This window comes from Podarcis cretensis (genome assembly GCF_951804945.1).
Source record: "Podarcis cretensis genome assembly, chromosome: 17".
NCBI classification, from domain to species: Eukaryota; Metazoa; Chordata; class Lepidosauria; order Squamata; family Lacertidae; genus Podarcis; species Podarcis cretensis.
In genome coordinates this window covers 35,330,928-35,353,767 of record NC_137187.1, presented here as the reverse complement: position 1 = coordinate 35,353,767, position 22,840 = coordinate 35,330,928, and the positions used below count along the sequence as shown (strand labels likewise).

Here is a 22,840-nt window from a genome sequence, read left to right as displayed (position 1 = left end):
CACCCAAATAATCCTGCGAATTGTGGTTTTAGTGAGGATACAGAAAATTATTTGACTATCCTCTTCGCAGAGCTACAGTTCCTAGAATTCTGTGGACCAAGGGAACCTTTAAGTGTCTACTCAGGAGAGCCTCCTTGGTTTGACTTTCCAACAGGTAAGTGGGTATAAGATTGCAGACTAACAGCACAATCCGAACTTTATCTATACTCAAAAGGACATCCTGTTGAATTTAATGGGGCTTACTCTCAAGTAAATAGAGTTAGGATTAAGGGTGGAATGCAGATCCTTCTTTAATCTAGAAACCAAGCTATTTGTTTTATCCTTACACAGAGAGCAGTCCAATAAATATTTGCAGAGCCTCATAACCTTTGTACCTCAGACACAATAGGACGCAGGCACAAAAAAGTTTTCTAGACTGATTGCAAAATTAACTTCAGTATTCAGGCAACCTGTACAGCAACATTATGAGGTGCCAGGATAGATGATTGCCAGATTCCTAGGAGTTAGGTACCATCTATTTATGAGTTTAAGGGTTAATTCTCGATTGGTTGCCGAAACAGACGTAAACAGACGTTTGTTTGTCTAAAGTCCTGTGTCAAGTTCATAGCCAAAATTGCATTCCCAAGGACAATTGAACCAACTGATGCACTGAATAGAATGGTATAGCTTGCAAATGTTATACTTGGATCACGTCCTTCTGTGGAAATTACATGTCTTTGAAATGTGGCTAGTGGTCTTGTGGCTGCCTTATTGGTCATTGGGTTAGCAAAAAAAAGTTGCAGATTTGTTGGAGTAGCAGTCAAGGGCATAGCTGTCAACTTTTCCCTTTTTTTAAGGGAAAATCCTATTCGGAATAAGGGAATTTCCCTTAAAAAAGGGGAAACATTGACAGCTATGGTCAAGGGGTTTGTAAGTTTCCTAATTTAGTTTGTATTTCTTGGACTGAGAGTGTTGTGTTTCTCTTATAAAAGTCACATAACTGGTATGCAACTTTTCCCCACCTTCTGACCACATCAAATTGTTGTGAGGTAATGTGAAATAGTAGGATTTTTGTTAGGGGGCAGGCCTTTTGTTGGGGGGCAGGTGGAAGTTTTTTATGTCTGATGTTTTATTGTATTTTAAATATTTTGTTGGAAGCCACCCAGAGTGGCTGGGGAAACCCAGCCAGATGGGAGGGGTATAAATAATAAATTATATTATCACCTCAGTTAGCTATGTATTTTTATTGATTGGGGGGCAGCTACCCCTCCCTGCCCCCCCTCCCGGCTATGCCCATGTCTCTTTCCATGCATTAAGCATGGTTTGCATGACTCTCCTTCAAATTTTTAGGCAGGTTCTAAGTTTTTGCTTTAAGAAAGGGTATTCTGAGGTCCATATTCCCTCAGCTAGTTCTGTTTCCCATTGGACCCATTGTTTTGAGGTGTCACCTAAAATAAAAGGGATGGCATGTCTTACTTGGTGACAGAGCCTCTGACTTGGGCTGCAGATTGTGGGTGCTCGTGACATCACTTGTGCCATCATATGCGAGCAACATGATGTCATGTCGCACATGTGCCTTGGGCCAAAGCCTCTGCCTCCTCAGTGGGGTCTTTGATGGGGGACCCTGTGCAGCCCAGCTTCTAGGGTGCATCTGTGGCCACAGCAGGCCTCAGGGGAGGTCTCACAGCAGAGGGCTTGGTCTGGTCACAGCAGTGGCAGCAGGAGTGGGATGGCAAAGCGCACATTTTTGGGGCCGTGGGCACAGGCATCCACAACCCCGTGGAGATTGTGTCTATGTCATGCTGTGTGACGTCACATGTGCGACCCCGCTGGGCACCCACAGTGCAAATTTTGTGGGTGCCAAGGCCCCCCAGGCCCCCCAGAGATGGCGCCTATGCTTGGAGAGCAATAAAATATAGCTCCAGGCATAGGATGCTCCAGCCTCCTTTCACTGTGGGGAGAAACAGGAGTTTGGCATTTATTCTGGGCCTTTTGCAGGAAAAAAAGAAATGATTTTTTTCCCCTGCCACTTTCGTATCTAGTTGAGTGGGGTCTAAATTGGGAATGATTGGAATAGAAACAGCAGTTTTGGTAGGATCGTTGTTTTTACCATTACTGATTTGTCTGGGAAGGTGACATGGGTATTGCTCATTTTTTTCCAAATGTTGAAGAATTTTTTTAAAAAAATACTTTTTATTGAGTTTTCCACTTTTATCATAATCACATTTTGTTACATAATTCTATAACTTAATACATTACTCTATAAGCGCATCGACCTCCTTCCCTCCCCCTTTCTGACTTCCACACATCTTTCTGTATTTTCCGCATTTCTATGATCACATATTTACCTTCTATCTTATTATAATTGTTCACCTTATTATCGGTAAGTCTGTTCCTTATATTTACATCACAAAATATTTCAATTCCGACCTACAAACATTTTCAGATGTTTACAATTTTCTTTCATATAAAGTATAAATTTGTTCCAGTCCTTTTGAAACAGTTAGTCTGGTTTCTCTTCAGATCGTATAAATCTTTCGCCTTTTACAAATTTTGAAGAATTGTCCGCCATACAAGGGGATAGTTTTGTGAATAGAGTCTGTTAAGGTTTCTTGTTATAATACAGTGGTACTGCGGTTTACAAACTTAATCCGTTCCTGAAGTCTGTTCTTAAACCAAAGCCGTTCTTAAACTGAGGTGCGCTTTCCGTAATGAGGCCTCATGCCGCCAGTGCCCTTCCACTATTCGGCTTCCATTCATAGACTGAGGCAAATTCACAAACTGGAACACTACTTCCGGTTTTGCGGAGTTCGTAAACCAAATATTTCGTTAACAGGGCTGTTTGTAAACCGAGGTACAACTGTAATTCCTAAATATCTATGCTTTGTATGACATAGAATTCTGTGAGTGTTTTTTGATTCTTGGGTGAATCAAACAATGAAGCATAAAGCTTCAGATTGTGACAAGCTAACCTGCAGGCCTGCAAAACTGTTAAGCTCTCAGCAGGTCAGGTGTCACAATAATTAAATAAACAGCAAATAACCCAATTGTATAGTTTGGTTCCCAACCTGGATTCCTTTGATGTCTGGATTCCTTTGTGTCAGAACAAGCTATATGCCTTGTTCTGAGGCATAAAGCTAATGGTTCTAAAGCTAGGATGAACAAAAAGGGAGGGTGTACCCCAATACACATTTCCCTTGGAGTAAGCACCCCCATAATGAATTCAGGTGGGATTACTTCTGAGTAGACATGTATAGGATTCTTCTGTTAGATGGTGTCTGGTGGAAAAGATATCAGGTTGCAGCAAGGCTGGCTGGGACAATGGGCCACTCTCCTTTCGAAAATGAAAAAGCCAGCAACTATTGAAATCCAAGGGAGAGAGCCTATTACGTATTTCTTTGTCCAAGAAAGCCTTGCTGCAACCTGATATCCTTTTACACTGGGCATGATCAAATGCCTCTTTCTTTCAATTTTAAGGCTGTTACATACAGATTTGAGACCACCCTTCCCGTCGTACTCAGAAAATGTCCTTCTCCTCTCAAAAATTATTATTTGCTAAATCCAGCTTGAAGGAGTTTTGATATACTCAAAGACTGGGACAGTGCCTTGTGGTTTCTCTTCCTTTTCCTTTTTTTTTTGTCCTAGTAAAAGTATTGTTTTACTATTGCTGCATGGAGTTTTCTAAATGCCCGGCATTGCTACTTGTGATTTTCTGCTTTGTATCAATTCATTGGATTTTAGAGCTTGCCGATCAGAAGGTTGGCGGTTCAAATCCCCACGACGGGGTGAGCTCCCATTGCTCGGTCCCTGCTCCTGCCAACCTAGCAGTTCAAAAGCACATCAAAGTGCAAGTAGATAAATAGGTACCACTCCGGCGGGAAGGTAAACAGTGTTTCCATGTGCTGCTCCGGTTCTCCAGAAGTGGCTTAGTCATGCTGGCCACATGACCCGGAAGCTGTACGCCGGCTCCCTCGGCCAATAAAGCGAGATGAGAGCCACAACTCCAGAGTCTTCCGCGACTGGACCTAATGGTCAGGGGTCCCTTTACATTTGCCTTTACTCCTTGTACATTTCTCCCCTTCAGACTCCTCGATGAATACAATGGCCTTGTTCATTGTGGATACCTTTGAAAGGGCTTCATGACTGCCAAATTCCTATCCTGCTCTACAGAATTGCCAGTTCTTCAACCAGTCTTGATTCCGTTCCCTGGAACAGCAGCTTCAGCTGCAGACAGTTGCATGTGTTTAATGCTTATCCCCATGGCATTAAAAGAAAAAACACTTGCTGGTTCTAAACATCCATGTTTTTGTGTGTGTGTGTGTGTGTGTGTGTGTGTGCGTGCACGTGTGTGCGCGCGCGCATGAAAAAGCATTCACACAAATTAATAAGAGGAGCAGAATTTAAATCATTACAAAATGCAAATTCCCCCCCCCCCCACTCAGTTCCCATATCCTTGCTTCTCAATGCAATATCTAAAATATTTTCCTTTGCCGTTTCCTTTATGAGGTCCATGCAACTCTTTGGATTATTTACATAGATAAGAAAGGACATTTCTCTTTGTCTCCACCAGCCCCTCTGCAAGTAACATTAGATAGTAAATGTCTTTGGGTGTCTTTGAGTCGCAGCTATGTTACAATTAACACCTCCTTGGTCCTCTGTGAAATTAAATTTTCTCCCATTTTCCAAAAAGGAAATAGTTAAGGTCAGTGTACATACAGTATTAAGTTTCAGAAGTCAGCACAAGAGATGTAGTAACAAAATATAGCAGGCAGAAAATAACCTTTGGCAATTTGTAATGCTGAGATAGGGACGCAGGTGGCGCTGTGGGTTAAACCACAGAGCCTAGGGCTTGCCGATCAGAAGGTCAGCGGTTCGAATCCCCATGACAGGGTGAGCTCCCGTTGCTCGGTCCCTGCTCCTGCCAACCTAGCAATTCGAAAGCACATCAAAGTGCAAGTAGATAAATAGGTGCCGCTCCTACGGGAAGGTAAACGGCATTTCCGTGCGCTGCTCTGGTTCGCCAAAAGCAGCTTAGTCATGCTGGCCACATGACCTGGAAGCTGTACGCCGGCTCCCTTGGCCAATAAAGCGAGATGAGCGCCGCAACCCCAGAGTCGGTCACAACTGGACCTAATGGTCAGGGGTCCTTTAATGCTGAGGTAGGGGAGTATTACAGATTCATCAACCTGCAGTTGTGGCAGCTCAAGCTGCCACAGGCATTTTATAAGCACAAAAGAGTGTCCTTCTTTCATCTGTGAAATATCAGGAGGGGTATGCCCCCGGCAGTTTGGATCACCAAGTTCCATGCCTGAAGAGGAAACATACAAGAACAGACAGAAGTTGTTGCAGTTTGAAGGAGCCTTTTTGTCATGGAGTTGCAAAAAGCAGATTGCACTGCAATGTTACTTTCCCTTGTCCCAGATTTGCAACCAAGGGGAGGCTAGTAACTTCACCGTCTTTCTGGCCTTGACTGGCAAGCATGTGAATTGGATGGGGAACGAGAACCACAGCTGCACCCTGTGATGGGAGGGGGCGGGGCGTTTTGTAGGAACCTGGCACACTCAGGGCATTCTTCTCTGACTTTTCAGCAAATATAATCAGTCTTGAGACATTTAGCGTGTGGAAAAACATTGGGATATATGCCAGTAGGACTCACTTTCCCAGTTGCTTAGCAGAAGCAAAACTACACATTGCCTTTGGGCAAAGATCTGTTTCCAAAAACACGATTGTCGTCGCCAGTGAAATATATTCGGAGTGTGGATTTCATGCTCTTTATTCAGCTCATAGTAGTGAGGAATGGGAGTTCCCCCAAAATATCTGCTTTATATACATTATTTACACAATGGGCCACACGTGATTGACTAATTCTGGGATTCTCCTGTAGGCCAATCAGGTTGCGGATTCACTTCCACCTGTAGCTGGATTGGGTGGCTCCTGCGTACCAATCATATTGCTGCATTGTTCTAGGACCAATCAGACTGCTGCATTCTGAATCCTATTGTTCTAGGACCAATCAGACTGCTGCATTCTGAATCCTATTGTTCTCAGTACATAACACCGATGAAAGGGGTATGGTAGCTTTTAGGGGAGAATCAGTGGACATAACCGATGGGTGCTTTATTTGCCCTGTGCCTACTTATTATCTTTTGCAAATATTCTGGTACCAGGGATCACCGCATTTCGTTCCTTATTGGTTTGGATATGTTACGCTGAATGTTATTAAAATATTAGTACTGTACTTGTGTGGTCTTCCACATCCCACACCCTCTTTTTAAAATTACTCTGTTTCCTCCGCAATGAGTTTACTTAATATTTGGATCCTGGCTGGAGAATTGGGAAATCCTGGGCTGCCCAGATGACAAGATCCCCCTCTCAGCTTCACTGATGTGGTCCAAAGGAAAACAGAGTAATACAGTGGTACCTCAATTTAAGAACAGTCCGATTTAAGAACGATTTGGTTTACAAACTCCACAAAACCAGAAATAGTGTCTTGGTTTGAGAACTGTACCTTGGTCTAAGAACGGAATCAGAATGGTGGAAGGGCACTGGCGGCGGGAGGCCTCATTAGGGAAAGCGTGCCTCGGTTTAAGAATGGTTTTGGTTTAAGAATGGACTTCTGGAACAGATTAAGTTCATAAACTGAGGTGCCTTAGGTGCCTTAGGGTCTCCACTCTGGTTTTGTGTTGGGTTTACTCCTTAGCCTTATCTTCCCCTGATGATATCCTGCAAGGCAGTGGAGGTTTGGGGTCAGAGTTTTCCTTCTCCTGGATGGTCTCATCTGCTCAATCTGCCAGAGCCTGCCTTCACATGCAGGGGAAGTCCCTAACACACCAATGGTTTCAAACCCATTGGATACTCTCACCTGGTTTGCCAGCCAGTCGAAGCCGTTCCCGAGGTGTGATCGCTGTTGCATGCTGACAGCTTCTAGGAGACACTGGTGAGAGCTGAGTCCAGGGTGTGGACCAAAGGTGGACAAACTACACCAGAAGGAGAACAATGTGTCCCCCACCAAATGGATTAAAATTAAAAGGTAAAGGACCCCTGGACGGTTAAGTCCAGCCAAAGATGGCTATGGGGTTGTGGCGCTCATCTCGTTTTCAGGCCAAGGGAGACGGCGTTTGTCCACAGACAGCTTTCCGGGTCATGTGGCCAGCAGAACTAAACCGCTTCTGGCACCCCATACACCTCAGTGGGAGGATTAAGGCAACAATATACTGAAGATATACATAAAGGTAAATGGACCCCTGACCATTAGGTCCAGTGGCGAATGACTCTGGGGTTGTGGCGCTCATCTCGCTTTATTGGCCAAGGGAGCCAGCGTACAGGTCATGTGGCCAGCATGACTAAGCTGCTTCTGGCGAACCAGAGCAGCGCACGGAAACGCCGTTTACCTTCCTGCCAGAGCGGTACCTATTTATCTACTTGCACTTTGACGTGCTTTTGAACTGCTAGGTTGGCAGGAGCAGGGACTGAACAATGGGAGCTCACCCCGTTGTGGGGATTCGAACCACAGACCTTCTGATCAGCAAGACCAACAGGCTCAGTGGTTTAACCCACAGTGCCACCCGCGTCCCTCGAAGATATACATACTGAAGGGCAAATTAGGATTGAGTGGCTGTTCCACTAAATCTCCCCTTCCAGTAATGAGTGTGTAAGATTGCTCCATCTGAAATTAGGGGAAACTGCAGCTTTCATTTTGCATGGTTTGTACTACCCCCATACAGAAAAGGAGAGGGAGCCTTTTTGAACTCTATACCTCATTCCTCCAACATTTTTCCGATGAAAATTGGGATGTCCTATTCAATAATTATAATTATACCCCACCCATCTGACTGGGTTGCCCCATGACTCTGGGCAGCTTCTAGCATATATAAAAACGTAATAAAATATTAAGCATTAAAAAAAACTTCCCTATACGTTCCCTACCTTCAGATGGAACGGGGGTTGCATAACTCCATACCCTCCAACATTTCTCCAATGGAAATAGGGACGTCCTAAGGAAAAGCGAGACATTTTGAGATCAAATCAGAAACCAGGCCAGTTTCTGTAAATCTGGGATTGTCCCTGGAAAATAGGGATACTTGGAGGGTCTGATACCGGCATAACTTGTAAACTGCCCTGTGATCTTCAGATAGAGGGTGATGTATAAATTTAATAAATGCTAACAATAATATTAAATAATAACTTCCACCGACAGGTCTTTCCCTTAGCTGACACAAGGAGATAGGCTGGGACAAGTTACTTACACGGACTTCAGGCCAGATCAGTGAGGTGAGGAAAGGTACATTATATCCTAATTTCTCCCAGCCAATGTATTTGGTGGGCTAGGATTGCACCCTAAATTAGTGATATGCATAAAGGAAGATCCCTGCATGTATGAAGGTATTTTGGTGCACTGGCATGTACTACAATAGGGCTGATTTCTTTGTAAGTCTACTGGGTGGAGTCTGAATATTATGGAGACAGCTCTCCCTGTGCTGTTGCTGGCAGGATATTTCTCTGGCATTCTTGCCACTGTGCGGACACTAATGGAAATACAGGTCTTGGACATGGTAGAATGGATCTGAAAGCATCTATAATAAAGTCAGCAGGCAAGAGTGTACAATGGCAAAACAGGGGGATCCCAGGAGACTTACTCGTAACAGACACAGCTGACTTTGTGATGTAAGCTCATAACAGCGGCGGGTTCGATATTGTATCCTGCTGTATGATTGGATGCCTGTGAGACACTCAGCAGTACAGTAAACATTTATTTACATTGTTATCATTATAACTCATTTATAGTCATGACAAAACTCAGTTTTTTAAAAAACACCAACACCAACACGCAGAATATAATCTAAATCAATGCAGAAACTACTACCACTACTCTTCCACAAGCTTTATTGATATAAACCTCAAAAATGTATTTTCCATAGTTAAGTTTTTACCTCTATCTTCAGTATATTTTATTTTATTGCTATGGCTAGTGGCTGATGCAAATAAAGATTCTTCTGATCTGATCTTGCACAAACATATTGTTTGTGCAAATTTTGCCGTCTCCAAAATGTAAATGCTAGAAACTTGGTGGAGGAAGCGGAAACTGGAAGAAGGACAGTGTGTGACAGACTTCCATCCCCACCTGGAAATGTAACGTACCCCTTTGCAGTGTGGTTTTTTTAACCTCTTTTCCTGTAGCTAAGAGCAATGTCATCATCTGTAGACATTTAATGTGAGTGGCTAAAACCAAGTCAACAACTTTCGGGTCTTCCTTTCAAAAAATCTCAATAACTTTCGGTGTGTCCTAGTTTTTACTTTCTTAAATATGGCAACTCTAAAGGCACATTGGCATTAGAGGAAATTTATGTACATGCCATGAGACACCTCACTTGCTCCTTTTTGCAGATCCCATCGCTATTGAAGGCACAAGAACGGAGCGCTGTCCATCTTAGCCACCTCTGAACTTGCAGACCTGCAAACAATTCGGTTCTCCCCCGCAGCCGTCTGACAAATGCTGATTTTCCTCTTGCCGTGCACTTATTTTTTAAAATCCCGTTTGCTTAAAAATGAATGAATGAATGAATGAATGCAGGGCCAGATTTAAGTTTGATGAGGTCCAGCTGTCCTTTGTCAACAACAAACCGCCGCGGTTTTTTGTGTTGAATATATGCTATAGGTAAAGGTAAAGGTGCCCCTGCCCGTACGGGCCAGTCATGACAGACTCTGGGGTTGTGCGCCCATCTCACTTAAGAGGCCAGGGGCCAGCGCTGTCCGGAGACACTTCCGGGTCACGTGGCCAGCGTGACATCGCTGCTCTGGCGAGCCAGAGCCGCACACGGAAACGCCGTTTACCTTCCCGCTGGTAAGCGGTCCCTATTTATCTACTTGCACCCGGAGGTGCTTTCGAACTGCTAGGTTGGCAGGCGCTGGGACCGAGCAGCGGGAGCGCACCCCGCCGCAGGGATTTGAACCGCCGACCTTTCGATCGGCAAGTCCTAGGGCGCTGGGGCTTTAACCTTTAGCGCCACCTGCGTCCCATATGCTATATGATATGGTAATTTATGGACCTAATAGGTATCTAAAGCCATTTGCACATAACAAAATATGTATTTTTATCAAAGTAATTGTTGACAGGAAATACAATTAAGAAAAAGTATATTAATAGTGAAATTATTATTATTACATCCAAGGTTTTTTTCCTTTATCCCCCCCCCCAAAACCCCCCCCCCAAGCTACAGCTTGTTTAGCTTATACGTAAATCCGGCACTGAACGAATGACACTCTTTAGAGCAGCTTAATACTAAAACCGCTTTAGAAAAACAAAACAAAACAAAAAGCACCGGCACCTCAATTTTATACTACATTTCCCATGGTGCACCGCGGTGGCGTTGCAACCCCGGCGCCTCGGCCATCGTCACGTGATTCGCGTGCAGTATTCTTTTAAAAACCACGTGGGACGGTGGAAAGCAAGAAAGACCTTCCGGGGCAGCATGTTGCAAAGGATAATGGTGAGGGGCAAGTGCACGTGGGTGGGGCTTGGAGGGTGGGTGCCTCAGGGACTGTGGGTGCAGTAGTGAGGAGGGGGGGCGGTGGAAGGGGCAGCCCCCACCCCGAGAGCCACCCCTTGCATAGATTTCTCCTGCCTCAAGCGCCTCCCGCAGCTCCCACCCGCCGGTCTCCTCAAAGGCAAGCAGCCGCGCCAGGCTGCGCGGGGAATGTAAAGAGCCAAGGAAGCGATCCGAGCCTTGCACCCCCACAGCTCCCTTCTAGCCTCCTCTGCAACCTCAGAGGCGGAATATGAAGGCGGTGGTGGCAGCCCCTTCCTCAGCCTTTTGCCCCCCTCTCCCATAGTCGAAGGCCCCTTTAAACTGGAAGTACCATTTGAAGCTGCTGCGGGGGACTGATGCTGAACAGACTTAATTTGAAACAAAATAAAAAAATTCCTTCCAGTGGCACCTTAAAGACCAACTAAGTTAGTTCTTGGTATGAGCTTTCGTGTGCATGCACACTTCTTCAGATACACTGAAACAGAAGTCACCAGACCCTTCTATAAGTATATAGAATTCTATATATAGTATATAGTATTCTATAAGTATATAGAAGGGTCTGGTGACTTCTGTTTCAGTGTATCTGAAGAAGTGTGCATGCACACAAAAGCTCATACCAAGAACTAACTTAGTTGGTCTTTTAAGGTGCTACTGGAAGGAATTTTTTTATTTTGTTTTGACTATGGCAGACCAACGCAGGTGGCGCTGTGGGTTAAAGCCTCAGCGCCTAGGGCTTGCCGATCGAAAGGTCGGCGGTTCGAATCCCTGCGGCGGGGTGCGCTCCCGCTGCTCGGTCCCAGCGCCTGCCAACCTAGCAGTTCGAAAGCACCTCCGGGTGCAAGTAGATAAATAGGGACCGCTTACCAGCGGGAAGGTAAACGGCATTTCCGTGTGCGGCTCTGGCTCTGGCTCTGGCTCTGGCCAGAGCAGCGATGTCACGCTGGCCACGTGACCCGGAAGTGTCTCCGGACAGCGCTGGCCCCTGGCCTCTTAAGTGAGATGGGCGCACAACCCCAGAGTCTGTCAAGACTGGCCCGTACGGGCAGGGGTACCTTTACCTTTTTACCATTTGAAGCTGCTGCGGGGGACTGATGTTGAACAGACTTAATTTGAAACAAAATAAAAAAATTCCTTCCAGTGGCACCTTAAAGACCAACTAAGTTAGTTCTTGGTATGAGCTTTCGTGTGCATGCACACTTGCATGCACACGAAAGCTCATACCAAGAACTAACTTAGTTGGTCTTTAAGGTGCCACTGGATGGAATTTTTTTATTTTGTTATGACTATGGCAGACCAACACGGCTACCTATCTGTAACTAGACTTAATTTGAATAATAATAATATTTTATTTATATCCCGCCCTCCCCAGCCAAAGCTGAGCTCAGAGAGGCTAACAACAATAAAATAATACAGCATTCTAAAATCAATTCATTATAAAATCAGAATTAGAATAGACTTTTCTATTTAGAATAAAATTAGAATAGACTTTTCCGTTTCCCCCATGCACGAGGCGGTTTACAAGCTGAAGCAGCAGCAAAATATACAACACCACACATAACAATCCATGCATTTTGTCGAATCCCGTTTTCCTAACCCATCTAAACCAGGGATCCTCGCCGTCTCTTGTTGCTACAACCTCTGTAAAAGGATGTAGCAAGTGTGGGAAAGTACTTTTTATTTTCTCCTGAATGTACCGCTTCTCAGTTTCATTGTGGTCACCCTGAATTCTAGAGGTTTTTTGGGGATGGGTTGGGAGTGGGCCAGGGGCAAAGAATGTCCATTTTATTTGGAGCATCCATTCATGATTCTATAAACCTGTATTATGTTGGTTTTTGGAGCCAGGAAGACTCAAATGCTTAGCATCTCCTTATAAGTCGCCTCGCAGGATCAGTGCCTGGTCTGTCTCTCTCCAAAGGCTCTTCTCCCTGCTTTGTGGTGCTGCCAGGGTAGTGGGAGGAGAAGGGTCTAGCCACATACTGGCCAACTTCTCAAAGCAAGCCACTTATGGTGTTTATTGGAGGGTGGCAAATACTTTTGGGGTGTTCAATCTTAAGGCGTCCCTTGCAGAAGAAGAAGGTGGGGGTGGGAATGGCAGTTCTTAGGCCCTATGCAGGTTGTACACAGAGGTGATAATTTCATCCTGGTACTGTGACATTGCTGTGGGCCCTCTAGCACATCATTGCTGGTGGCCACAGAGTGGGAGGGGAGACATCATTTCTTTCAGAACTGGTATAGCAGCTAAGAGGATGAGGTTTAAGGAGCTGAGTATGTTTAGCCTGGATAAGAGGAGACTGAGAGGAGATATGAAAGCCTTCTTTAAATATCTAAAGGGCCATCATGTGGAGCAAGCTTGTTTTCTCCTGCTCTGGAGGGCAGGACTCGAACCAATGGCTTCAAGTTGCAAGAAAGTAGATTCTGAGTCAACATTAGGAATAGCTTTCTGACAGACAGAGAGCTATTTTGATAGTGGAATGGACTCCCTCAGAAGGTGTGGTGGGCTCTTCTTCCTTGCAGGTTTTTAAGCAGAGGCAGGATGGCCATCTGTCATGCATGTTTTAGTAGTAGTAGTAGTAGTAGTAATAATAATAATAATAATAATAATAATAATAATAATAATTTATTATTTATACCCTGCACATCTGGCTGGGTTTCCCCAGCCACTCTGAGCGGCTTCCAGCCGAATATTAAAAACAATAGTAAAGGTAAAGGGACCCCTGACCATTAGGTCCAGTCGTGACCGACTCTGGGGTTGCGGCGCTCATCCCGCTTTATTGGCCAAGGGAGCCGGCGTTTGTCCAGCATGACTAAGCTGCTTCTGGCAAACCAGAGTAGAACATGGAAACGCTGTTTACCTTCCCGCCGGAGCAGTACCTATTTATCTACTTGCACTTGGACGTGCTTTCGAACTGCTAGGTTGGCCGGAGCAGGGACCGAACAATGGGGGTTCACCCCGTCGCGGGGATTCAAACCGCCGACCTTCTGATTGGCAAGTCCTAGACTCTGTGGTTTAACCCATAGCACCACCCGTGTCCCTATTAAAAATACAGTGTTTTGCTTTAGTTGAGATTCTTTGCATTGCAGGGGGTTGGACTAGAGCAGGCTTCCTCAAACTCAGCCCTCCAGATGTTTTTGGCCTACAACTCCCATGATCCTTAGCTAGCAGGACCAGTGGTCAGGGATGATGGGAATTGTAGTCTCAAAACATCTGGAGGGCCGAGTTTGAGGACTGGACTAGAGTTGGGGTCCCTTCCAACTTCGTGCTTCTTTGATTCTAATCACCAAATGCAAAATGTTGTCTTCGAAGACAAACCCATGGGGATATTTGCTAGCCTGCCAATGTAAGTGCGACAGCTGGTTGCGCTGTGTGTGAAGTGTTTCAAATGGACTGATGGATAAGTTTTGCTGTTCTCTCGTGAAAGTAGAATGCCACACCTTTCTTTGGCCTGGCATCCCTGCTGAGTCCTGCCTCTACACTCACAGATGCTAAAAGCAGCGTGTTGTTGTTTAGCCGTTTAGTCGTGTCCGACTCTTTGTGACCCCACGGACCAGAGCATGCCAGGCACTTCTGTCTTCCACTGCCTCCCACAGTTTGGTCAAACTCATGTTAGTAGCTTCGAGAACACTGTCCAACCATCTCGTCCTCTGCCGTCCCCTTCTCCTTGTGCTCTCAATCTTTCCCAACATCAGGGTCTTTTCCAGGGAGTCTTCTCTTCTCGTGAGGTGGCCAAAGTATTGGAGCCTCAGCTTCAGGATCTGTCCTTCCAGTGAGCATTCAGGGCTGATTTCCTTCAGAATGGAGAGGTTTGATCTTCTTGCAGTCCATGGGACTCTCAAAAGTCTCCTCCAGCACCATAATTCAAAAGCATGATTTATTCGGCGATCAGCCTTCTTTATGGTCCAGCTCTCACTTCCATACATCACTACTGGGAAAACCATAGCTTTAACTATATATATATATATATATATATATATATATAGTTGAAAGCAGCGTAGTCTCCTCCTTTTCCCGCTGAGCATGAGGGCGCAATGGTGAACGTGGCAGTGAATTTGAAAGGGTGTTAATGAAAATGCTGCACCTTGAATGGAGGATTGCAGAGGAGCTGCTGGTGGTTATTGACAGGGGTGCGTGTCTGTCTGTTTGGTAACGGGCCTTCTCTCTGCCTGCAGCACCCCTTGCGGCTGGGACGCCACGTCCTCTCTGTGGCTCGGAGCCTCCACCAGTCTCCCCAGAGTCACATCCCTCTCATTCCCATCGTAGTGGAGCAAACGGTAAGCACAGGGGAGGGGAGGGAGGTCCTCCTCTTTATCAGCATATTTTTGGGAAAGGGAGCAGACTGGAATTGCAAAGTCTGAAATCACTTATAACAGGTGGTTGTGGCGGTGGCTGGCAGTTACTGTCAGGCTCATAAGAGTAATTTGCTAAGGGTTGTGCTACATTGCAGGCCCATCGATGCAAAAACTGCAGAGACCTAACTACAAGCAGGTTACGTTTAATACTGTGCAATTGCATTTGAAGGCTCTTAAGAAAATTTAAGAATATGGACAGGGCTTTGTATATTGTGCTAGTCTTTTTGCAACTGGAGGAGGTTTCCTTCTGATTGCACAAATTATTGCCTGTACATCTTTTATTATACCTCCCTAAGGGTGGATGCTTTTTTAATTTTAATTATTTTTGGTCGTGACAGCCAAAGTGTCAGGGATGGAGTTTGTGGAGACCAGAATCACGGTGCAGCCATGTTTTAAGTCCCCTAATTTATTTACGACTCTGCCTTCTGTCGATGCACGCCTTGGTTTTTATCAGCGTGCAACTGTTCCAATGCCCTTCAAAATGGCTTAACTTTGTTCTGCTCTTAGAACCATGCTAAAGAAAGCTTCCAGCAAGCTGTTTCCTTCGTTTGAGACTGGAGGTCCTTCCCTCTGAAATATGCTGGGACTTTCCTTCTCCACCAGCACCGAATCCCAGGCCTTGAGGGTACTTGTGCTGATCTTCTCTCTGTTTCAGGGTCGTGGCGAGCGAGCTTATGACATCTACTCCCGCCTTCTGAGAGAGCGCATTGTCTGTGTCATGGGCCCAGTAAGTACACAAACTCCTTCTGCAGCGAGACAAATGGGTCCTCTGACACAGTGTGTCCATGTGTATTATTATTATTATTATTATTATTATTATTATTATTATTATTTTCCCCTGCCCATCTGGCTGGGTTTCCCCAGCCACTCTGCACTCTGGGAGGCTCCCAATAAAAGATTTAAAATACATTAAAACATCAGTCATTATAAACTTCCCTAAACAGGGCTGCCTTCAGATGTCTTCTAAAAGTCAGATAGTTGTTTATTTCCTTGGCATCTGAAGTGAGGACATTTCACAGGGTGGGCGCCACTACTGAGAAGGCCCTCTACCTGGTTCCCTGGAACCTCACTTCTTGCAGGGAGTGAACTGCCAGAAAGCCCTCAGAGCTGGGCCCTCAGTGTCCGGGCAGAACGTTGGGGGTGGAGACATTCCTCCAGGTATACTGGGCCGAGGCCGTTTAGGGCTTTAAAGGTCAGCACCAACGCTTTGAATTGTGCTCGGAAACATACTGGGAGCCAATGTAGGTATTTCAAGACCGGTGTTATGTGGTCTCGGCGGCCGCTCCCAGTCACCAGTCTAGCTTACTCCACCCAGAATGTGGCTATGAACTCAAACTCCTGGGGAACTCTGGGCATAATTCAGCTAAATTATTGGGTGGCGGAACATGGTCTGCTTGAACAAAAGAACTTCCCCTCCCTCCTCTCCCTGCATGCTTCCACACATCTTTTAAATCTGCACTGGAGGGTTAGGAGAACCCCCATTACATGTTTAGTGGGGATGTGCAGGTGGGGGGGGGGGAGTCCCACTGCATGAGTGGACCTCATTCCCTGAGTGCCTACTCCACTGACCTACACAGAATTCCACTCCCTGAGCTTTTGAAAAATATTGATTGTGGATAGATGTGCTTATAATGGGAAGAATTCAAGTGTACAGCATTCGTCCCGTCAGTGCAAGATTTTCAGCTTTTCAAACGGACCTCCTCTCCTCTGCACACTGTTCTGGCGGGTTCTTTTAGATAATTAAATTCAAAGAGTTCCTCTAATTAAGTCCCTTGCGTTATATTAACGTGCACCCTTTTGTCATTCTGGGCTGGTGGGATTCTCATTCCTGAATTCTGGATGGCCACTTCTCAGACAACAGCAGTTCTCGGGTGTTGGACTTGATAATAATAATAATAATAATAATAATAATAATAATAATAATAATAATAATAATAATAATATATTCTTTATACCTTGCCCATCTGGCTGGGTTTCCCCAGCCACTCTGGGTGGCTTCCAACGGAACATTAAAAACATGCTAAAACATCAAACATTAAAAACTTCCTTAAACAGGGCTGCCTTCAGATGTCTTCTAAAAGTCAGATAGTTGTTTATTTCCTTGACATCTGAAGGGAGGGCGTTCCACAGGGCGGGCGCCACCACCGAGAAGGCCCTCTGCCTAGTTCCCTGGAACCTTACTTTTTGCAGTGAGAGAACCGCCAAATGACCCTGAGAGGAGGACCTCAGTGTCCGGGATGAATGATGGGGGTGGAGACGCTCCTTCAGGTATACCTGACTTCAGGTATATATTGACTTGAACAGGAGGTGGGTTTCCTGCGGCAAGGAGTTCCCCTGCTTCTCATCCACTGCCTTGCATTCCCTGTCTACAGATTGATGACAACGTTGCGAGCTTGGTTATTGCACAGCTACTTTTCCTGCAGTCGGAAAGCAACAAGAAGCCGATCCACATGTACATCAACAGCCCAGGTGAGAGGCAGCGAAAAGCACAGAGTGACATCAGAGCAGCTTCCCTACAGAATCCCCTCTCTCTTACCTTATCCTTAATGTCACCTGGGTGTTTTAAAAAAGAAATGGCTTAAGAAGGCATGCCGTGTCTAAATTTGGGGACCACTAGTGACTTCTCTGTTCCCTCCGTAGGTGGTGCGGTAACATCTGGACTGGCTATCTATGACACCATGCAGTACATCCTGAACCCCATTTGCACATGGTGTGTGGGGCAGGCAGCTAGCATGGGCTCCCTGCTATTGGCTGCGGGCTCACCAGGCATGCGCCACTCTCTGCCCAACTCCCGCATAATGATCCACCAGCCATCAGGTGGGGCACGGGTAAGTCTAAGCCTACTGCTGCTGCTTTCTCTTGCAGGGGCCACACCACCTTCTCTAGCCAGCACCCTGTCTTGATGCTTTCCTGGGCAAATTGCTCCCCAGGACGTGGGACATGGGGTGCAGATCTTGTATCCATCCTCTGCCTAGGGGATGTGGGTGGCGCTGTGGTCTAAACCACAGAGCCTCTTGGGCTTGCTGATCAGAAGGTCAGCGGTTCGAATCCCTGCAGTGGGGTGAGCTCCTGCTGCCCTGTCACAGCTTCTGCCAACCTAGCAGTTCGAAAGCATGCCAGTGCAAGTAGATAAATAGGTACCACTGGGGCAGGAAGGCAAACGGCGTTATTGTCCGCTCTGGTTTCTGTCACGGTGTCCCGTTGCGCCAGAAGCGATTTAGTCATGCTGGCTACATGACCTGGAAAATTGTCTGTGGGCAAACGCCGGCTCCCTCAGCCTGAAAGCGAGATGAGCGCCTTTGACTGAACTTAAGCGTCCAGGGGTCCTTTACCTTTACCTTTACCCATCCTCTGCATTCCCCAGTGCTTGCTGGTGAGTGAATGACCTCAGCAGATGACAGGCTATAATTTCCCACTGACTCTCTGACTCCTGACTTCCAGGGTCAGGCTACAGACATTGCCATCCAGGCTGAAGAGATCCTCAAACTGAAGAAGCAGATCAATGCCCTCTATGCCAAGCACACGAAGCAATCCCTGGATGTGATTGGTAAGAAGCATCGGAGCCAGAAGGTGGGGCAGGGAGACAAAACCTTGTGTGCCAGGGGAGATATCTAGTACAGTGGTACCTCTGGTTAAGTACTTAATTCGTTCTGGAGGTCTGTTCTTAACCTGAAGCACCACTTTAGCTAATGGGGCCTCCTGCAGCCGCCGGAGCACAATTTCTGTTCTCATCCTGAAGCAAAGTTCTTAACCCGAGGTACTATTTCTGGGTTAGTGGAGTCTGTAACCTGAAGCATATGTAACCTGAGGTAGCACTGTACTTTTTAGGAGAGAGAGGCCATATGCTTGTTCCAGCCTCTAGTTTGGATATCTTAAGGCAGCCCTGTTTAGGGAAGTTTTTAACGTGTGATTTTACTGTATTTTTGGTTTTTATGGAAGCCGCCCAGAGTGGCTGGGGAGGCCCAGCCAGATGGGCGGGGTATAAATAATAAATTTATTATTATTATTATTATTATTATTATTATTATTATTATTATATGTTCCTTCCTTGGACACCACTGTGGTCAGATAAAGCTTTCTGTCCCAGTGCAGGCTCTGAAGGCACCTGAAGCCAAGCAAGTCTGAGTCTCATCAGTTTCTGGGTGGGTAGCCACCTGAGATCCACATGTATGTCAACTTGAGTTCCATGGAGGAATAAAGGCAGGGTATAAACCAGAGAAGGGGAACCTGTGACCCTTCAGAAATGTCAGCCTCAGCCAGTGTGATGATATGAGCTGTGGTCCAACAACATCTGTAGGGCTGCAGATTCCCTTTGAAGAAAAGGCGAATAAACAAATAAAACAAGAATTCCTTCTGTAATAACACAATTTCCTTTTAAAAATATATTTTTTTAATTCAGATTTTCCCATAAGACAGCTAATTTACAACTACAGAAGATGCAAATTGAATTACTCTTAAAAGTAATTATTGGTCCTTAGCACCCACAGAGGACAGTAACTCCTCCCAGCTCTCACCTGGGATCTTTTTTCTCCTCCCAGTCTTTCACCCTGGGAGACCGACATTTGTCTCTCACCCAGTGCCCTCCCTGGTCAGCCTTGAGATGTGCTGTCAGATGTTTAGTTGGGCTGGGGTCAAGACTGGACTTATGCTGTTAAATTTATCGGTATTTTCTGGCATTTGTAAATGATTTTAGCTCTGGAATTGAACCCTAATTTAAACTGTACCGATGTTGCGTTTGTGGATTGATTCTATTATTATGTAAACAAATAATCCTGGAAGACTTAAGTAAGGGTTGATGGGGTCCTTGCAGTGTCTATCCATGGATGCTTCAATTGCAGAATGGCAGTGGAGATGGAAGTTGGGATGGAGCAGGGAGACCCTGGTATATGGGCTCGCACTTTTTGGTGCTTTTCCACGTTTATGTATTAAGCCTTTACGTGTCCTTAACCCTCACAGAAGCTGCCATGGAGAGAGATCGTTACATGAGCCCAGTCGAAGCCCAGGAATTTGGCATCTTGGACAAGGTGCTTGTTCATCCTCCACACGATGGGGAAGATGAGCCGGAGCTGGTTCAAAAAGAGAGTCCTCCTGCCCCTGCTCCCACCTCTTCGTCAGCTGAACCCTGAGGGATCAACGACTTCCTCGGATGCTTGTTGTGTCGGGAATTATTTCTGCAGTGCCAGCACTCTGAAGTGAGGACGGTGTTACCTCCCAGGCTGGTTGGTTGGAGTCCTCGAATTGTTTGGGGATGTCTCCCCTTAGCAGGCCTTCTCTTAGCGGAGGGTCCCACAAGTAGCTGGCCAGCTGTTTTTACAGGAGCTGGTCTCTTTGCCATTTTCTCCTCAGCTGATCCAGTTTCCTTCTCGCTCCTCCAGTTGCACCATTGTATAAGAGAGTGATGTTTTTAAATTAAACTTAGACCTCTGTGATGTGGGCGTTCTTTTTTTCCTTGGTTTTCTAAGTGAAAGGCTATTGGCAGCAGATCTTGAGGTTCCCTCAACTTATGGGCCCGCTGTTTATATCAGGTAGAAGTCCCATAGTCCACAGCATAGGCTTGTGGGTGATAATTTTGCTGGCTGTTGCAGAATTGTGGCCCGGACAGTTTGCCAAAACATTATCTCTGCCAGGTAACCAAGAAGACTGTGTTTCCAACACCTTCCTCATAGACCTTGTCCTGCCATCTATCTCTTCAGCCACACAATATGGAGGAGGCCCAGGATGGTCCACAAACATCTCTATGCCACATCCATGCATAATCATGGCTTTCATAGTTCTAGTTACAGGCGGGTAGCCGTGTTGGTCTGCTGTAGTCAAAACAAAATAAAAAAATTCCTTCCAGTAGGGTCTGGTGACTTCTGTTTCAGTGTATTGGAAGAAGTGTGCATGCACTTGTTGGGGGAGTTTGCTGCTTCAGCCCCAAAAAAGTATTCCCCTCCCCAACAAGACAATGACACCAAACTCTTGCAAAAGATAGCTGATATGCATGTTCAAGAGCAAATATTTCCAGAGAGAATGGAAAGTGGATATCTGTGCAGGACTCGGAACACTAGGAGGTTCGCATGGGCACCCATCACTGAAAACTGCTGTTTTAATAATCTTCTAATCAGCCGGGGGGGGGGGGAGGGTGTCACCATCTTAGTAAAAGATTCTCGCATTGCATGGGGTTGGACCAGATGACCCTCGTGGTCCCCTCCAATTCCATAATTCTGTGGTTCTCGCAATGTTTCAGAAGGGAACCTGTGTCTCAGAAATTGTGGGTTGGCTCTGGGAATCAAATTAATCCCATAACTCCCAAACTAAACTATGTGCAATGTTTTTATTTATTTTTTAAAAATTAGAATCCCAGTTATCCACAGTTGGATATAAGTATTTGGTGGAAAAAGTAGAGAGGGGGCACCTGCACACCTTACAGCATTTGAAGTGATGCGGTTTGGGGTTTTATAAAAGCACTTTTGTAGACAATCACTTTGCAAAAGCACTTTGCTATGTAGATAGCATGAGCCAAGAGTGCCAACTTGATAACATATTGGGAGGGGGGCAGGTCAGCCCCGCCCCACATAATTGATCACAAGATGTGGCGCATGCACATCATTTTGACCATCAATTTGGGGGGGGGGGGCTCCAGTCCTCTCAAATATTTTGCAGGGGTGGAAGAAGAGACTTCGGCCCCTTGTATCCTCCTATGGCACAAGCAGCTGATAAATCGTTGCCATATGTGTGTCCTCTGTGACTAGCACATCATTATTTGTCTCTTCAAGGCCCACCACACCCTACCCCGCCCCCAAACCTGGAAAGTTTCCTAATATGCTCACAGTCAACAGACTGCGCAGGCTCCGTTTGATGCATTGCGCTCAAAATGGCTGCTGTAGGGGCATGCTGCCACATCACAAAATGGCTGCCACGTCTAAAAGAGCAGAAAAGGCAACGAGAGAGGGCCGCAAAACATTAATGGAGGGGGAAAGTGCATATATTCACAACAAGCAGGGTGGATTTGATTTAAATCAAATCGATTTAAATCACTAGTCAGTTTATATTTGGACAACTTTTCTGCTGTGCTTTATTGGAAGGAGAAAAATAATCATTTCCTTAATAACAATTTAAACAATTTTTTAAACTAAAACAATAACATTATAGCATATGTATCCATGTTTGTTAACTGATGTGGTTAAACGCTTTTAAAAAAATAAAAACCTTAGACTGAGTTTCAGCACACATGAAAAACTGAAAACAAATCCTTATTTCCTGATGAATAGCCTTTGGACTATAATGTAACTTAAATAGAAAACTATCTTTAGAAAGATTTTCCCTCCAAAAGCATTTTATTTTATTCTTTTCTTTGTATTCTCTTGTTTATGCTCGTACTTTACATTGTATTCTCTGGAATTCAAATGGTAATACAATGTAAGAAACAAATGAAGTAATAAAATTCCATGAAAAGCCACACAGCATCTAGTGCAGTGTGTTACAATTGCTACAGGGGGCAGAAAGATCAATAAATGGTGTTAGTAATTGTCAAGTGGTGGTGGTGGGGAGTTAGGGAACCACTGCTTTTGATTATTACACTGCCTTAAACTGATAGGTAGCTTGTTTCAGATATATTAGCTGGATTTTAAGTGCATTCCAATAGGATATATACTGTTAAATTGCTTGCTAGTTTCAGAATGGCCCCGGCGGCACGTTAAAATAAAGACGTCAATACGAAGATGGTCAGTCCTTTCCCCAGTAAAAATACATTTAAAGGTGCCAGTACTCATATATTGATAAAAAAGTGCCATGGGTGCCAGCACAAAATGGCTGTGCATACTGTCACATGCACAAAAGTGACTGGCCCATTACCTACATCATAGGAGCCCAAGACAAAACACTTGCTGTATGTAGGTTTTATTTTATTTGCTTTTTATTTTATATTTTGGAAACGTACATCCAGGTTTTTTTTCCCTTTAATTTTTTTGGGGGCCCCCAAGAGCGTGGGACCCTAAGCTAAAGCT

At 45.3% G+C, this 22,840-nt stretch overlaps 1 protein-coding gene across 1 annotated transcript; it reads left to right on the top strand.

Annotated features, from left to right (window-relative positions):
• Positions 1-10,402: 10,402 nt before the first annotated feature.
• Positions 10,403-20,281, top strand: CLPP (caseinolytic mitochondrial matrix peptidase proteolytic subunit). The gene is made up of 7 exons (XM_079960149.1): positions 10,403-10,466; positions 14,673-14,774; positions 15,508-15,579; positions 17,225-17,321; positions 17,493-17,680; positions 18,294-18,399; positions 19,809-20,281. Exons 1-7 carry the CDS (start codon positions 10,449-10,451, stop codon positions 19,976-19,978), a joined length of 753 nt encoding a protein of 250 aa, XP_079816275.1. The 5' UTR covers positions 10,403-10,448; the 3' UTR covers positions 19,979-20,281.
• Positions 20,282-22,840: the final 2,559 nt, after the last annotated feature.

Bases quoted from the DNA above. Each gene is read 5' to 3' on its own strand.
- CLPP (XM_079960149.1), top strand. The intron at 15,580-17,224 runs GTAAGTACACAA...CCCTGTCTACAG, and splicing joins TTGTCTGTGTCATGGGCCCA to ATTGATGACAACGTTGCGAG. The intron at 18,400-19,808 runs GTAAGAAGCATC...TAACCCTCACAG, and splicing joins GCAATCCCTGGATGTGATTG to AAGCTGCCATGGAGAGAGAT.